The 17,554-nt window shown below is 41.7% G+C and overlaps 9 protein-coding genes across 9 annotated transcripts; 6 read left to right on the top strand and 3 right to left on the bottom strand. All coding sequences in view use genetic code 12, as the record gives it.

The window, feature by feature from the left end:
- Positions 1-61: 61 nt before the first annotated feature.
- Positions 62-1,156, top strand: PGUG_03454 (uncharacterized protein; the record flags this gene model as incomplete). Its single annotated transcript, XM_001484023.1, has 1 exon — positions 62-1,156. The coding sequence occupies one exon, from the start codon at positions 62-64 to the stop codon at positions 1,154-1,156; it is 1,095 nt and encodes a 364-aa protein (XP_001484073.2).
- Positions 1,157-1,223: 67 nt separating this feature from the next.
- PGUG_03453 (uncharacterized protein) lies at positions 1,224-2,147 on the bottom strand (the record flags this gene model as incomplete). Its single annotated transcript, XM_001484022.1, has 1 exon — positions 1,224-2,147. One exon carries the CDS (start codon positions 2,145-2,147, stop codon positions 1,224-1,226), a length of 924 nt encoding a protein of 307 aa, XP_001484072.2.
- Positions 2,148-3,031: 884 nt separating this feature from the next.
- Positions 3,032-4,870, top strand: MSS4 (1-phosphatidylinositol-4-phosphate 5-kinase; the record flags this gene model as incomplete). Its single annotated transcript, XM_001484021.1, has 1 exon — positions 3,032-4,870. One exon carries the CDS (start codon positions 3,032-3,034, stop codon positions 4,868-4,870), a length of 1,839 nt encoding a protein of 612 aa, XP_001484071.2.
- Positions 4,871-5,170: 300 nt separating this feature from the next.
- PGUG_03451 (uncharacterized protein) lies at positions 5,171-6,334 on the top strand (the record flags this gene model as incomplete). Its single annotated transcript, XM_001484020.1, has 1 exon — positions 5,171-6,334. One exon carries the CDS (start codon positions 5,171-5,173, stop codon positions 6,332-6,334), a length of 1,164 nt encoding a protein of 387 aa, XP_001484070.2.
- Positions 6,335-6,769: 435 nt separating this feature from the next.
- PGUG_03450 (uncharacterized protein) lies at positions 6,770-7,942 on the bottom strand (the record flags this gene model as incomplete). The annotated part of the gene is made up of 1 exon (XM_001484019.1): positions 6,770-7,942. The coding sequence occupies one exon, from the start codon at positions 7,940-7,942 to the stop codon at positions 6,770-6,772; it is 1,173 nt and encodes a 390-aa protein (XP_001484069.2).
- Positions 7,943-8,632: 690 nt separating this feature from the next.
- PGUG_03449 (uncharacterized protein) lies at positions 8,633-9,874 on the bottom strand (the record flags this gene model as incomplete). The annotated part of the gene is made up of 1 exon (XM_001484018.1): positions 8,633-9,874. One exon carries the CDS (start codon positions 9,872-9,874, stop codon positions 8,633-8,635), a length of 1,242 nt encoding a protein of 413 aa, XP_001484068.2.
- A 135-nt stretch (positions 9,875-10,009) lies between these two features.
- PGUG_03448 (UTP20 family protein) lies at positions 10,010-14,878 on the top strand (the record flags this gene model as incomplete). The annotated part of the gene is made up of 1 exon (XM_001484017.1): positions 10,010-14,878. One exon carries the CDS (start codon positions 10,010-10,012, stop codon positions 14,876-14,878), a length of 4,869 nt encoding a protein of 1,622 aa, XP_001484067.2.
- Positions 14,879-15,184: 306 nt separating this feature from the next.
- On the top strand, positions 15,185-16,279 carry PGUG_03447 (uncharacterized protein; the record flags this gene model as incomplete). Its single annotated transcript, XM_001484016.1, has 1 exon — positions 15,185-16,279. The coding sequence occupies one exon, from the start codon at positions 15,185-15,187 to the stop codon at positions 16,277-16,279; it is 1,095 nt and encodes a 364-aa protein (XP_001484066.2).
- Positions 16,280-16,392: 113 nt separating this feature from the next.
- PGUG_03446 (uncharacterized protein) lies at positions 16,393-17,550 on the top strand (the record flags this gene model as incomplete). The annotated part of the gene is made up of 1 exon (XM_001484015.1): positions 16,393-17,550. The coding sequence occupies one exon, from the start codon at positions 16,393-16,395 to the stop codon at positions 17,548-17,550; it is 1,158 nt and encodes a 385-aa protein (XP_001484065.2).
- Between the last annotated feature and the right edge of the window lie 4 nt (positions 17,551-17,554).

Genomic DNA, 17,554 nt, shown 5'->3' with positions numbered 1-17,554 from the left:
GTATTTTCGGTCGGTCTAAGACGAGCTCCGGCCGATACTGCAACTGTAATTGCTCTTGACAATGCTCCGAGCCTTGTACTTGATCTTCCTTTTGGTGCTGTATGTTTTAGGAGGCTCAGTGGTTCTAGCAAATGATAAGACATTCAAGGAAGTAGTTCACGATTCCAATAAGTACACATTTGTGGAGTTTTATGCCGACTGGTGCCGCCACTGCGGTAAGCTTTCACCAGTTTTGGACACTGTTGCTAGCATGTTTGACAATGAACCTAACGTCCAAATAGTTAAGGTCAATGGTGATAAGGATGGTCGTAAAATGTCAAAGAAATACGTTCTTCAAGGCTACCCAACTATGTTGTTCTTTCATGGAGACAATGATCCAGTAGAGTATAACGGAGGACGAGATGAAATCTCGATAAGCAACTTTATCCAACAGATGTCCAATATTCGCTTGGGCGACAAAAGCGAACAAGAGGGCGATGAAATTTCCAAGTTGATGCGTATATCGGACGAGAACATCGAGGCTCAGGTGCTTCATTCACCATCCAAAACACTTGCTTTGTTCACCTCATCCCATTGTAAAAGCTGTACTCGCGTACGAGCCGACTTTGAGAACCTAGCCACCTGGTATGCGAGAGACAAACAGGTAATTCAGTTCGCCGAAATTGATCTCGATATCAACTCCGACAAAATTCAAGAGCAGTTTTCTATAACTTCTGCGCCAGCCATTTTACTTTTTGATCCCGAATACGTCAATGAAGATGGATTGAAGGCCCCGCAGTTGTATTCTGGTCGCTTTGATGTATCTTCCATCAATAACTATATCAATGGAGTAACCGGTATCTCGCGAACGAATGAAGGAAAGTTGACAAATGAAGCCGGTATTCTCACTCAACTTCGAGAAAAAGTCAAATCTCTTAATTCTCTGGATGACAAAGTTGCCGCTGGAATGTCCATCTTGAGTGATATTCGAACCTTGACAGCGCAGGTGGGACCTGTGGATACCCGCATGCTTCCTTACTACAGACATTTGACCATACAAGCCATGAATGGAAACTACGATCAGTTTCAAGCTGAATTTAAACGACTTGAAACCATTGCCGATTCTAATGAAGGTATTAAACTTATGTTAAACGTGCTTCAAGAGTTCTTGAGCTGATTATTAACTTCATATATTAATCTATTGGCATATTATCTATCTAAACTTTAATGCACGGGGGCAAATCTTACCAGTCGACTGGCTTGAATTTCTGCAAAATGCGGACCTTATCAGGCCATACCTTTCCATCGTTGACAATGCATTCATCGATAATGGGAACTGCATTAGGAGGGGTACAGCGTGCGAGCCAGATATTCTTTCCCGACTCTTTCAAATAAATGATTACATTTGCCGAATACTTATGGCCACCAACGTGGTTTATGAATGAGACATGAACCCCTCCGGGGCGCTCTTCTCCAAAGTCTCTCAAAAGACCCAAATCGCGCAAGTGTATGTCCATCTCTTTCTTCATTATAGGCGCAGTGACTCCACACCGTTTATCTCTAGTTCTATGCGAACATAAAAAGACATGAGCTTTCAGGGGATCAGGAACGACTTTGATTTCAGGAAACTCAGGGTACTCCTTTTTGAATGGGTCCTTGCTTCCCGAAACATGTGCCTCAACGAGGTCAGGAATAACTTTAGATAAAACCTCTTTCGCATTTGATTCATGAACATCTCTAATCCACACAAATAATGGTAAAATGAGTATATCGGCAATTTTATTGGTATCGTAGTCTGAACTCTTTTCATGATTGAGCAGAAATATTGAGGATGTAGAAACCTTGATAGTATTTGAAGGATCTGATTCAGATCCCAATCCAGTCAATTTGGCACTGTCTGCCCACTTCAGGACTTGGTGAGCCACTGTGTGACTAGTCAGGCAAGCATCATGTGGCCAGTCGGTTTTTCCCGTGGTGACAACCAAGTGTAGTCCATAAGGCTTCGTCAGATCCCACAATGCACCATCGTACTCTATTTTGACCGATGATGGATATTTCGTTGGGCATCCAGAACATTCTTCAGCACACTCTGATACATCAAAGCCTTTAGACTTCACCAATGCTTCGGTGTTGACCAGCTTGCGAAATAGACCTTTGGCTATATTCATCAGGGCCCCACGTTTACGAATGAAAAATTTGACACGATCTTGGCACTTATCTAAATAATCTGCTTCGGAAACGGACCGTGTCCGGGCCGTCTGCAGGATAGCAAATCCAAAAATGAAGCCTCTCGCTTACAAGAGTAGCTTGCGCGACAAGAGATGTTTGAAGCATTCCAGTTGCTGGTCATGGATTCCGCCATTCTTGTGGAGCGAGAATATGTGCTTAATGGAACCAAAATACCCTTTAGACAATGAGGTTAAATGGCTGCAACAATTTTATGGCCGCAGTTCGGAGATTCTATTTGACGTCTATAGTTCCAGTTCACGGAGAGCCAGTTGTGGGAGGCTAGTTGTGAAATCTATCTCTCTCAAAATTTGTCAATGCTTATCGTGCTTCCAATGCTAACTATGTGATTGGCTCATAACTTCTAATACAAGGCGCGAGAAATAGTTCGATGCATAGAAGCATATAATGTGATTAGGTAATGCACGGTAAGAGACGAGAACGCAAATACGAGACAGCCATTGACCAAAAATTTTCAATATTCCACGGAAAAAGATATTGTGGAACCAAAGAGAATAAAGTAATTTCTGACGAGTAACCTAGGCAAGTCCTTACCTCTGTATGGCTGCAGAAGCTTTGTAAAACATAGTATTGTTGTATGTGGTTTGCGCACGACTGGAATAAATTTCTACAAAGATGCGGCAGGTGACCCTAGACGAATCTTTCAAGCTTAACCGCGAGATTTTTATATTGCATATCCTCATAAGGACGCGTTTACTGTATTTTTCTGCAGTTACACTTTTCTGGTTTTGCCTGGGATAACGAGTTCCCTTTCTTAAACCCGTTTCCACATCGTACTACTGTCGGTTAACGTCTTAGCGTTCTGATGACAGAGACAGTAGTCTTGGCACCAGTAGCAGAACCTCTGCTCCTAGATGAAAAGCATGATGGTGTTATGCTGTCCACATCGCATTTGAAAGAGAAGGCAAAAATATCCAAAAACTCGGACCCATCGGCTTCGAGTCCGGTTTCCGGCCGAGGCTCAAGGTCCGACGTCGATGCCTCGGAGCTCTCTAAAGACACCTCGCCTTCTCTGTTTGAAGAACCTCGAAATACCGACTCACTGGTCAATAAAGTGTCGAGACTCTCTGAAGATATCGATCCGCTCACGATTACTGATGAACCTGGTATGCTCCATTCACCTTCACATCCGTCGTCGAGACCCTTGCATTCCGTTAAATCCCAATCTACGCCGATTATACTGAGGCGCCATACCACTCCACATCCCAAAAGTTCCCACACTAACAACGAACGTCCTCAGGTGCAACCGAAGCGTTCGCTTGATAACAAACATGCTCGGCCGGTGATTCGAGCAACCTTCCCATCTTTCACGAAAGAGTCAAAAGAGCAACATCGTCCAGATTTTGTGCATTCAGAGCTCGCTAAAATGCGAGATGCACTTCTGACCAAAAGAAAAAAGAAGAAAAGAGACCTAGAACTTGCATTAGACGAAGAAGTTCTAGTAGGTAACAAAATCAGCGAGGGACACGAAAATTTTGTCATGGCGTACAACATGTTGACAGGTATACGTGTTGCAGTCTCACGCAATGCTGGCGTAATGAAAAAGCTCGATGAATCTGATTTCAAAAAAACTACGAAGCTTACGTTTAACATGGATGGAAGCGAGCTAACTCCATCTTCAAAGTACGATTTCAAGTTCAAGGATTATAATCCTGCCGTGTTCAGAGAACTTCGAACCATGTTTGGCATTGACCCTGCAGACTACCTCGTTTCCATCACTGGCAAGTATATTCTATCAGAACTAGGATCGCCAGGTAAAAGTGGTTCTTTTTTCTACTATTCGCGAGACTATCGCTTTATCATCAAGACGGTTCATCATTCGGAGCATAAGCAATTACGCAAAGTTCTTCGTGAGTATTATAATCACGTAAAGGAGAACCCCAATACCCTTATCTCCCAATTTTATGGGCTCCATAGGGTCAAAATGTCTTTTGGTAGTGGATACCGCAAGGTTCACTTCGTCGTCATGAACAACTTGTTCCCTCCCCATAGAAATATTCACTTGAAGTATGATCTCAAGGGCTCAACATGGGGAAGAATTACCCGAATTCCTCAAGAATGTTTGAAGAGTGGAGACTTGTCGCAACTAACACTCAAGGATCTTAACTGGCTTGAGAGACACGAGAAGATTAAGTTTGGGCCAGAGAAGCGAAAGGCTTTTTTCACGCAATTGAAAGCTGACGTCGAACTTCTCAAAAGAATTAACGTGATGGATTATTCTCTTCTCATTGGCTTACATGATGTGAAGAAGGGCAACACATTGGCATCTACTAAGAAGCTTACTGTTTTTGATCCAAAATCCACCAACAAGTTCGAGTTGATCAACACAAATCCTCGCAATTTGGACAGAACTGCTGATTTACCGTCAAACGTATATCCTGGAAGGTCTAAGTATGTCTTCTATGGCCACGATGGTGGTATTCGAGCCACTAATGAAGATAACGAACCGCTTCAAGAGATCTACTACCTCGGTATCATTGACTATTTAACTAACTACTCATTTCGCAAAAGGTTGGAGACCTTCTGGCGGTCAATGAGGCATCCAAGGTTGACGATTTCGGCGGTTCCTGCTCTGGAATATGGCGACCGGTTCTTCGCTTTTATTCAGAACGGCACCACTAGGTCGAAATCGAAAGTGGATTAGTCTTCTATCTCGGGTAGGCTATGCTTCTTGCGTTCAATACTAAGAATCGCGAGATTCATTTACTTCTGCTTGCCGTACCCATTTGCTTTCATTATCATTTTATCTATCTCCTCGCAAAACAATTTTGTGCATTCAATAAAAATTACTTATTTGTAACTTGTATCAATAGGACCAAACTCGGTAGCACGGGTCTATGACTATTGGCGTGAAACAAATATTTTACCTCACCAATAGAGTTGCACCAGAAGCCGCGCTCGCAAACAGTCCACTGAAAGTTGAAAATTGAGACTGGCGCTTAGCATGAATATATCCTTACGGTGCCATGGGCACATGCTGAGGAGGTATATACTGATCATACCCACACTGGCCGTAGGGTCGCTTGCAATTGGTTCGAAGGCTTCAGAAACGGAATTTACTACAAAATTGGATCAAGTTAACGAACTCAATCTGCCACAATTCAAAGCTGTCGGGCAGCCTCCATCCGTTCTTGCGGTCCATGGGACGCCATCTGTTCCTTTGTATATTAAAAAGGGCAGCATCATGTCCATATACGGTGTACAGGGAGCATTATTAGACAATATCAGTTCTCGGCTCTCGCTTTTCGCTCCAATAAGAAGTTTCTTCATGGGGAATCATAATAGTGCCTACCAGAGAGTTGTGTCCACATCACCATTTTCGCTACTTATATCTTCGACATCTAAAAAGCTTTTTGGCCGTCTGGCGCAAAAGACCTTTGCGGTAATGAATCTCGAAGGTACTCAGGATTGGGCTATCATCAATAACAACGCTATTCATGCTTACTTTGGGACCTCACTTATCCGGAGACTCCATCTCATTCCAAGAAAGATCTCTAAGAGGTTTGCCAAAGCTAGCGGTCTTCCTCTTCCAACCAACACCGGTTTGTTCAAATGGTATAGACCTGGCTACACGCTCTTGAGTGGACGAGGGACGGTTGCATTAGTTGGAGGAGGAAATATCTACAACGTCCACTTGGAGGACGGAGAGCAAGCTGTGGTTAGCAAAAACAATCTTTTAGGGCTTACTGTAAATGGTCCTCATGACATACAAAATTCGGTTTTTCAGTATCGCTCGAATTTAAAACTGAATGATTTGACGATTGCCGGAGAGAAGAAGAAGATAAATCCATTCGAATCATTTTCTCATTTTATGCTGTACTTACAGATGATAACAGTAAGTGGCTTCAACTTCCTCAAGGACTCTATTTCAAGATCAGTCCGGTATATCGAAGGCACTGGAGATTTTGTTGTAGTGACCGGACCAAGAGATTTACTTTTGCAATCCGGTGTCCCACAATCTAATCTTCTCAATCGAGCAGCTCCAGATCAATTTACTCAGTCAAGCATAACTCCAAAAGAAACTACTGCTGATTTCTTGAACTATGTCACTATTGATAAAGGTAAAACCAAAATCGAGAGCACTCCAGACTTCCGCAAAAGACAATGACTACGTATGTTGCACGTGGTATCTTAGATGCATACTTGTCAATAAATTCGTTAAAAATATATATTACACACTTAGACTTGAATCACCTGCACACCTCTCAAGCATTTCCTTTACTCGTGTGCAGATGGCTGTGTTCGTCATCTGTGATGTTGGCGAATGTTTTGTTCAAGGAACGTTTCTGAACAGCATCCACTGAACTATCCATGTTTCTAAAATTGGATCCGAATGTCTTATAAGGATTATTCAGTATTGGTGGGAGTTGAAACTTTCCTTCAATTGAGATATCGTTGCGTGATTGTGCATTCGGATGATATGTGTTATTTCTTGTAACATCAGGATTGACATTCTGGGTGATTCCGTTCATATTCATATACAACTGTGAAGCTGCTGGATATTTGAAGTAGTTTCCGTTAGAACCTTGCATTAGCAGTGTTTTCATTCTTGGCTGGGGGTGTTCCAAGTATACGATTGCTTTGATCTTGGATATATGTGTTGATAGCTCTCTTTTTGTTCTTTTATGTCCTTCATCTTTCTTTTCTTCTTCTTAGATTGGCCCGAAGGTGATATTTCGGACTCTTGAGAATCGCTTCGACTGTTATCACTCGATTGAGCATTCGACGTTATACTGGTGGAGGAATTGTGATATGGTGTCATGGTGAACGATGGAACACTAGAATTGTACGCCTGAAGTGACTCCACTGATTTAGACTTGTCATCACCATTAAATGTATCTGATTCAGATGGAGAGCTCGTATCTGTGTACAGGCCTGGCTCATCACCGTCATTTAGGTTTGACTTCTTATTAATATCATTCAAGTTAATACTCGACTTGGGCACAGTGCTCGAGATCTGTACATTTGTACGATTTCTTGAAGAACTTGTGTCAGAAGTCTCCCTCTGCGGCACATTTGTTAGGTCTAATTGATAGTCTTTCATCGGATATGAGGGAGCAGAACCGGTGGTTCGGTGTGTCGTCGAAGTTTCCATAGTATCCACGGGGTCACTTGAGTCGCGGGAATACTTTGACATTACCTTTGTTAATGCTGTGAAAAGGTCTGCCCATTTGAAAACTTTTAGATCTTTCTCTATGTTCCGAGGTCTCGGGTTTTCCATTCCCATGAGTAAGTTAAAAAATCGCTGAATCAGACGGTTGGTCCGTGAGACAGTTTGTGGTTTGAGCGACTGCAAATTTCTTCTTATCCTGTTTTTCTCCTTAACGCCAAAAACATCTTTGACGATGTACTCGAGAAGTAAGATGATATCAACTGATGTTACAATGTATTGGCCGCGTTCCTCCCAGAAGATGCATGATATAATGGGCTCTCCGGGCACGTATTTTTCTTTTGGAACAGCCTCGAAGTCTATCTGTATCTCATTGCTTGACGTATAAATAAAGGTAAACTTTACTAACCGCCTGCCCGATACTTTCTCGGAATCTGACCATCCATCAACCATGGAATCCAAGTCATGAAGTAGTGTCATACGTATTGGCTGGCTAACTGAACCTTCGTGAGGAGAGAATCCTCGCTTGATGGTTGACGTTCGTACTAGGCTGCCATTTTTATCACCGAAATTAGAGAGCTTATTTTTCCCGTTCAATATCTGCATTGCAAGTTGAACTTCTTACAAAGGTAAGACGAACAACACTTGAGCCGGAACGTACGTTATATGACTGTGAGAGCTCCACCAAAATTTATTCTCCCTCGTACAAAAGAAAAGTGGCTAGTGGGGTGATCCAAAAATCGCTTATGTTTTCAAGCACTTTAAACGGGTTGCAATGTAAGGTTGCTTTGATTGACTTATATGGTGTGACGTGCAATAGACGAACCGCTTTATAGTAAATTTAGAATGATAAATCCACTATGTTCGAAAAAGCGTGCCTATTTGCTTTCTTGCGCTGGGACACGCAAATTCAAAGCACTGGCCACATTTTGCAGCGAGCTCGCAAAATTTGCCACGAGGCGAATTATAGTCGTGTGGCTCTCGTATTGCTTCTTTTGGCGATGACATCATTTGTTTCACAGAGGATAGCAAGAAAGCAAGGTTACTGAATCGAGTCTACGGAGTCAATGATAAATGAATCAATACATTAATGAGAGCTAAATCGCCCTGGGAATCTCTTTACTAGATCCTCGCTTGAAAGTTTAAATGAATTTTTCCTATGTCTACTTCACTTAGTGAGACACAGTGAGACATGCTGATCTTTAGCTAGATGCAGGATTTCGTATACGAAGGAGGCTAGTAGCCCGTTGGAGATAATTTTCTTCGTAATCATAGGTCTTTAGTTGCCGGCAACTATCACGCCTTGTAGTTGAGTATATCAACTATAATGTTAACGATGCTCACCAAAACCTCCACACAAACTAGGACAACGACAATGTACTCCAAGTTTTCTTCACGTGAGTGGCCCAATTGTTCCTTGAGCATTTGTAGTAAATCCGAAATGACTTCTAACCTTTGATTAAGTAATTCCACTCTTTGATTAATTTCCAAATATCCTCTTGTGGCCTGGTAAATTGGCTCTAGGTGTGGTTCCGCCCACATAAGTTCAGGCAGATCAAGAACAGAGCCATGAAGATTAATGTTGATTCTAAGAATGAATAATTCTCCGATTGATTTCATAATCTCGTCCCTGTTCATTTCGACCTTACCTGTCTGTGCCACCTGCTGTGGTATATCCTGGGTGTCCTCAATCGTATTGTCCACCAATTCCTCGAAAAGAGATATTTTCACCGATTGAGAAAGTGCATGCGAGATGGATAGCTTGAGCATATAGTTCGAGTCATCTCGCAAGGTAATGAAGTCATTGTAAATTCGCGGTTGGTATGACTTGGTGATATAATAGTTGAACTCCTCGATTTGAATGTCCTCTGAGGACAACTTTTCGCTCTCGAATTTTGCTAGATCTTCTAAGAAAGCCAGTTCCTCTTTCCTACTGAATCCCCATAAGACGACCACACCATACTCAAAGATAAAGATATCGCTGTTGCGGCCGATGTCTATTTCCCCACCCTCGTCAGCGAGTCTGATCAGTTGATGCTGTTCTTCCTGATAATTGTGATCACTTCTCCAATCTTTGTACGTGAAGGGGGTGTAAAGACATTCATCGAAAAGCTTGGGATTTGTATTGTGAATTCGCTTTCTATCTTTAAGCCATCTGAGCAAATCTTTCATCTTATAAGTTCCTGATGTACAGTAAGCAGTCACTCTGGGAAGTAGATCCCTGTGCAGTTTGCCAAGAGACTCTGCATCCTTTCTAGCTGGGGTATCTTTGATGCGTGTGACTTGTGAGTAAACCCCTGCAACCCCCGTATCCTCCTCCAAGTTCTCTGGGGCTTCTGGAAGAAGTTTGAGCTTTTGAGATGTTCTGCTGGTTCGTTGTAACCCGATTTTTGGTGATTGAGCAACCCGAAAGTTATTTCGCTGTTGCCCGGAGCCATTCAGTGCCGTATTGAGGGTCTTGTTCGGGGGTAGATACATTGGGTTTTCTGGGGCCCGATTTTTTAGTAATGGAGTTGAATCATTGTCCCCATCAGCCATTTTATCTATATGAATATTCGGATAGTGCTCACCATAAGCGCCTGGCGTCTTCGCTCTAGATTGAGAAAGTCGTGTCTCGGCATAAATCTTTTTGTAAGATGAGCATCGCAGCGCACAGTAGAACCTCTTGCAGCGATGAGCAAAAGAATTGTGAAGAGCTCAAAGTCCTCAAGAAGACACAATTTCTCTTCCTTCAAGGAGAGAATTGAGGCTACTAAGATAGAGCCTAATTTGAACTTACTGGTGAGGCCATACGATGAAGTTGAGACTTCCCATTTTCGCTCTACATTGGAACATTGGGCTGAAGTAAATCTCAGTGGCAACTTTACTGAGTTTTTTGACCAAGTTAATTCATACTGTCAGTCTCTTCCTCAGTTGTTACATCATCAGAAGCATATCTTTGACACTTTGGTCCGTCATATCCAAATTGTAGACCCATTTTCGCTCGAGCCGCTACTTGAATTACTATCCCAGTTTATTCACGATCTTGGACCCGATTTCATGGTCTACTACCCCGATGCACTCGCCTTGATCACAGAAACCATCCTTAAAATAGAACCGAACGAATCACAAAATAATAGAAACTCTTCGAATGTTTTAGAGTGGTGCTTCAATTGTTTGGCGTTTACATTCAAATACCTTTCCAAGTCATTGGTCAGTGATCTCACTACTACATTTGACGCATTATTGCCTCTCTTAGTTTCGATCAAAAAATCATATCTTTCTCGATTCAGTGCAGAAGCTATGTCCTACTTGATACGAAAACAACCTGCCGAGCATTTACAAAAGACGATACATCACACCTTCGTTAGTCATGGCCACGAACTAAGATCAAATGCGGTTTACCGTGAGGCATTAGTGGTGTTATACGGAGAAGCAATGAAAGGTACTGAAGGTGCATTGCACTCAAGATCCATGAACACCTTAGGAAGTCTCATAAAAATAACACTCACCATTGACGAGAATAGAGAATTCGTAACTCTGGTGGTCTCCAAATTGATTCTCCTACTCATTAATTTTGGCAGTGTTGAAAACAGCAACAAAGTCTATAACACCACGCTTCAGCTATTAAATGCTCATCTTGGTCAGAATCCGCTGCAATTGGATTTGATTACTTCGGTGCATTTTCTTTTGTCCTTGTCATTTGCGGATTCTGGTAAGAAAAACTCTCTGTGGAATGTCATCTTCAGTCATACAGAAAAGATTACAAAAATTGCAAACTCACATAAAGAGAAATCGCAAACGTTACATGATTCATTAATTTACCTCTACTGTGTGATGATTCGTAATACACCCGCAAATGAGTTGATGAAGTACTTCAAAAAATTGATATCTGGAGGCTCACAATTGGACGGTGGAAAATTTTTTTTTGCATTAATCGAGGGTAGCTATGCGCTAGCACAAGACACTTTAAAGTCATTGCAGGTAACCAAACTGATCCAAGAATTCTTAGTGTCGAATGAGAATTCTAATGTGGTATTACCCTTGTCATATTTTCTCATGAACACTCACAATAAAGGTTTATCAAACACCTTGACATTACCCAAAAACATATCACGTATGGCGTTACAAAGCATAAAGTCATCCGGAAATAATGATGATGAATTGCCCTTTTCATGTTCTGCACTCGTAATAATGAGACACATTACGGTAGACTCTGAGGTATTGCACGTCTTGTGTAAAAAATTGGAGCAAATATGGAGCTACAACGATGTCACTCCTGAACGGGCATATGCTGCTTCGTTGATCATTAACATAATCTCTTCCAACAAAGATCGTTTAGGTGAAAAATCTCTAGCCGATGTTTTCAGCCAATCATGTGACAAATTCGACAATTATAGAACATACGTCTCCTTTTTGGAAGCTTTCGTTAAGTTCATCAATGCGTACCCTTCTGTTCAAGCATCTGAAGTTGAGCTTAGCAATATTTGCTCTATGCTAGTGAAAAACTTGAGGTTGCCTAATCGTGGATGCAGAGAAAGGTCTGCTCACTTGATTAGGTTGATTTTGAGCTACATCGAAAGTCCTAGCTCCATCATCTCACAGGTAGAAACTATTGAACAGATCCCATTGACTGTGGAATCCTCCAGGGATGTAACATTAAAAATCAGAAATCTTTATTCTGCCTTTCAACAAGAAGTGAACATTTCTGAGCTCGACTCACAAATTATGTTTAACTATACGTTCGGTCTCCTTTCCAACAAATTTCAGCCCTGCTCGGATGCTGTAATCGAGTGTATCCCTTCTGTGTGTAATAAGTTATACTCTGGCTTATGGGAGGGATCAATTGAGTTTATTTGCAAGTCTTACTCAGGACAAACAGAAAAGAGTCAATTACACGAAGATTCTTCAGTGGCTGATGAACTGTGGTTCGCTGACGATCAAAGATTGAAGGGTAATTTCAAGACTATTTTTGATGTTCACATGTCGCCTTATTTGACTCCCCTGAATGCTATTATACACTCAATAAGAGAAGGTAATGAAGAGGAATACCCGTCATTAATGCGGACTCAGGCAATCAAGGTCCTAAGCGCAATACCGTCCTTTTGGCAAGAACACTTGCGTGTGTTAGCCTCATTGATCTGCAAAATAATCGACGGCGAAGACAACGATTTCGATTCTTCCATGGGATCGCCTTGGACTATGAAAGAAAGAAACTTATTCATTGGTATTATCGCCAAGACAAAGCACTTAAAGAAACTCGAAGACAAGGAAAGATTGCATGCCCATATACTCAAGCTTTTGTCTAGCAGACAGAGCGAGGGGCAGAAATTGGCATTGGACATAATATTCAACTTTCAAGATCAAGCTATCAACAAGTACAGGGATCATTTCAACAATCTTCTAGATGATTCACTTTTTAGAGATGAGATCGTTACGTTCTTATCGGCGGATTCTACTTCTGTTATCGAGGCCCCAGACTTTCCACAAGTGATCAATATCGCCTTGCACATTTTGTTTGGTAGAGCTCAAAGGACCTACAAAAGCAACAGTAGTATGGGCAAAAAGCATGCTGTATTTCAAGCGCTTGGAAACCTCGAGGAGCCCGAGATTACTCTCTTCCTTCGAATTGGTTCCAGTCGTTTAGATTACCAGTCTTATGTCAACATTTCACACGATTCCAACATAACGCAAGCCGAACTAAGAAAATGCCTTGGTTTCTACAATCTTATAAATGAGTTAGTGGAAGTGATCAGTCCTTCTAAACGATCGTCATTTCTTCTGATCATAGAACCAATAATCTATGGATTGGTTTTGGCACAAACGTATATTACTAGAGGAGAAGACAAGAACGAGGTCGAGTTCAAAATTGCAAAGCAGGTCAGACTGACGGGCTTGAGATGCTTTGCTTCTGTTGTCAAATTTCTTGGAGAGACGGCGCCGTGGCAGAACTATAGCGCAGTTTTATTCGAAAAGGTGTTTGCGCCAAGATTAGCAGCTTTTTCTCAAGAAAACTTGCAACAACCTTCTGCACTTTTGAGTGTGTTTACTAGCTTAGTTGACTATCTGTCATCGAGAGCCCTATTATATCATGACGACTTTCATCTTTGTCGGGCCATTGTCTCACTTCTTTCCAACAAGTTTATCAAAGGCTCGGTCGTTCTAGCAATACTTGACTTTTGTTTCAAATCATTATCGGTGAAATCTGTTGATGATGATAGGCTATTCACTTTCTTAGCTATTTTGGTAGAGGGCATCCTTCGCAACTTACCCAACCTAATACTGGAATCGGAAAGTGAAGAAGTTATTGAAAAGTCAGTACAGCTTCTATTACACTTGATTCAGGGCAATTATGTTGATGATATCTCAACCCGATCGTCCTTACTCGACTCATTGAAGCACGCTTTAGACCGTTCAAGTTTAGAAAGTGGCCAGACCTTGCTAGTTCTTCAGGCGATGTCTTCGATTCTCGAAGCATCAGGATTTGAAGAATCCGAACTATGGAGTGTTTATGATATATGCTGCAAACGTTTGAGATCTACAAAGGAACGGGACCAGCGACAGGTCCTTCTGAATATTTTTGTTGAGATTGGTACCAAATTGGATGATGTCAGGTTAACTACTGAGCTCTTGAAGAAGATGAATGCTTTCAAAGCTACAAGAAATGAGCCTGATTTTGATCAACGACTCCTGGCTTTTCGGGAGGTGAATGAAGTTCTATATCCAGACCTCAACGTGAGACAATGGATGCCTTTTATTTACTGTGCTCTCTACTACATCAACGATGAGTCTGAACTTACAATGAGAACTAATGGTTCTTTTTTGTTATGTCGTTTTGTCGATTGCTTTTCTAAGAAAAGTACTGCTGAGGAATCGACTCCATATATTCACGTTTTAAAGGATGTGATTTTGCCACACATCAGGAGTGGTCTCCGCAATCGTAATGCCGACGTACAGTCTGAGCATGTTACTTTTTTGGCATACTTGATTGAGAATGCACGGTATTACACTGACTTGGACGACATGAAAGTGCTCTTATTCAATAATGATGAAGAAGCAAACTTTTTCAGAAACATAAACCATATTCAGATCCATCGTCGTCAAAGAGCTATTATGAGGATCAGAGATTATCGCGAGCAATTAACCAGTTCAAGTATTGCTCACTACATCTTGCCAATGATTGAATACTACTCTGTTACTGATGACGAGAGAATGAGAAATGTCTCAAACGAGAGTATTAAAACGATAAGTTTACTTGCCCGAAGACTTAGTTGGACACAGTTCCGTGCTGTCCTTTCTCGATACCTCTCGTTACTAAAGGGTAGAAAAGAAGAACTGTTGGGAGTCCATGTCAGTTTGGTTGTGGCACTCTCTGAAGCTGCATTAGGTGCAATTGAAAACTTCAGATCTGGTATTTTGACCGATACGTTTGCTAATATTCCTTCTCAAGACATCATTGATAGCAGCTTTTCGACAGATGTCCTTCCAATAATAATTAAGGTTTTGTCAACGCGTAACGATGAGACCATCGTTTCCAGAATTCAAACTAGGGAGAAGGAGTAGTTAATTTTGCTGATGTGCATTTCTGACAGTTTGCGAAACATCCATCTCACTAGTGCATTAACCAAGTTTGTGCCAAGTTCTTCGGGTCCCGGTCTAAAGGAATTGCGAGATGCTGTGCGTAGTCCCTTGGGGTCCGTATTTTGTTCAGGTGGGGAAGCGATTATCTTTATTTCTTTTTGCAAGGGATTAAAAACTGGCGGTGGCTAAAAGGGGTCTCAGATTCATGTTCTAAGCTTCACGTTGCATTTCCTTATCACTTCGTTGTCCTCTCATCTCCAGCCTGGGAGCTTGGATGAGTCTTGCAGGATGATTGTTGAAATTATAATGGAAGATATCTTCGGTGCTGCAGGACAAGAGAAGGATGCTGAAGGCTACCACAGTAAGATGAAAGAAGTCAAGCACAAGAAGAGCTTTGATACGGCGGAGATCTTGGCATCTTTCGTGAGTTTGACTCAGTTCGATACTATACTTGATCCTGTAAAGTTGATATTGAGAGAAAATGCTTCACTCAACGTCCAGAAGAAGATTGATGAACTATTGAGAAGGTACGCTTTGGGCCTAAACCACAACGAAGAGGCAAATTCTAAAAACGTGCTTCTTTTATCTTATGAAATCTTCAGTCAGTCGCTAGAACAGGTCGATTCGGCGACAAAAGCAGTGTCTCAGTCGCAGAGCCACTTTATGGTGAATCTAGACAAAAACTCCAAGAAGATGGATGTTGATCGCACATTTTTTGTTTCCACCACGCAAAGGTTTGCCTTGGAGATGTTCCGCACTGCGGTAACACGAAATGAAGAATTAAGGACAGTTGGTAATGTTAAGGGCTTCCTTCCTTACTTGAATCACGCAGTTTCATTCAGTAGTGACCAATCTGCTATTTCCGCTTTCAAAGTTTTGATGCTACTCGTCCGACTTCCATTTGACCAGGAGGAACTTGATATTTTGAAGTTGGCGTTCCGGAAAGCCATCGCCAATATCAAGAACAGTCCAACCATCACTTCAGAGTTATCGCAAGTTTGTCTTCGCTTTTTGGCATCAATTGTAAGACATAGGCCCGAAATTCAAGTCAAGGACAACACTATTGGGTATCTCTTAACCAGAATACTTCCAAGTTTGGAGGAGTCAACTTCTCAAGGTAATGCGTTCAACTTCGTGAAGGCAGTGGTGGCACAGCATATTTTGATACCCGAGGTATACGATATTATGGGTAATATATCCAAAATCATGGTTGTCAATCACCATCGAGATGTCAGAAACATGGCTAGAAGCGTTTATCTTCTGTTTTTGATGGGAGTACGATCAAGGTTAAGGGCAAGCTTCAAAAGGAGTTTAAATTTTTGGGTCAATAATTTGGGGCTATCCTACAGAGGAGGGGACGTCAGTCAGTCATGGAACTTCTAAACTTCAATTGTTATCAAAGCTGGTACCGGTCTTAATAGACAGGCTCGCCTTCTTCTTTTTTCGTCCGTCTATCAAATGTGACGATTACCGACGATTCTAGGTTGTGTCGGGAAATGGCCGCATCAATTTTGAAGAACCTTTTGGGTAAAGCAAGCAAAGAGACTTTGCAAACTCTTGAAACGTATTTTTTTGCATGGATGAACCAAAAGGGGAACACTATGCTTTTGCGCTGCGGTCTCAATGTCTATAATATCTACATTGATGAGTTTGGATTTAACTTTAACGCTAAATTGGATGATTTAGCCATTGGCAATATTGACACACTCTTGAAAGAGGGTGAAAATAAAGACGGGTCTTCAACGCAGCATGCGGAGTGGGAAGATATTTACTCACTGTTAGTTACATTTTCATCCGTTGCTCAGAGTAATTCTAAAGGCATTTTTACGAAAAGGTTTGAGGGTTTGTGGAAAAAGGTGTTCTCCGTGCTCCTATACCCTCATTCATGGGTTCGTTTAGTCGCTTCTCGCTTAGTGGGGATGTACCTTGCACGAAGAGATGAAGCTGAGATCAATGTGACAAGCTACGAAACTCAAACGATAGCGTACAGGTTGTTGAGACAACTCTCTGCACCATCTATCACGGAAGAGCTTGGCGAATACGCCATGAACAACCTTCTACTTATAACACTTCAATGGCAAGAAAATTCCACTCCCTACGAGATTTTAGAGGAGCGAGAGGGGGAAACAAGGTACGCTTTGGCCACTGACTTCGTGCTCGCCAGAATTTGTGGACTTTTGCGTCAAGATGCTAATCAACAAGATTTTGTAACGTCAAAGAAGATATCCCTCAAGTTGTTGAAGATTTTGAGTGAAAAGGTCAGCGTGAAATACTTGTTAGAGCAATCGGAAACTATCATTCTTGCACTTGTTAACTTGATCGATTTGTTGAGCACTAATGACTCTGATGAAACTCTTCGCAACCTTTCGCAAGAATGCTTGGAGGTGATTGAAAGTCGTCTTGGAGTGTCTGATTATACTGCAGTTTATGCTAGGGTGCAAAATATTATCAGTCAACGAAGACAAGATAGAAAGGTCAAAAGGGCCCAAACAGCCATCATTGCACCTGATGCCTTTGCAAAACGAAAATTAAGAAAACATGAGCGGTTTAGAGAAAAGAGGAAGCATGAAAAGGACGAAAAGGGCTATTACAAACCAAAAAAGAGGCGGACGGGTGTTTTATCAACTGTTTTTTATAAAGTTGTGCATAATTAGCCTC

Source organism: Meyerozyma guilliermondii, genomic scaffold (assembly GCF_000149425.1).
Source record: "Meyerozyma guilliermondii ATCC 6260 scaffold_4 genomic scaffold, whole genome shotgun sequence".
NCBI classification, from domain to species: domain Eukaryota; kingdom Fungi; phylum Ascomycota; class Pichiomycetes; order Serinales; family Debaryomycetaceae; genus Meyerozyma; species Meyerozyma guilliermondii.
The sequence above is the reverse complement of the archived record's forward strand: the minus strand, read 5'-3'. Positions and strand labels throughout refer to the sequence as shown.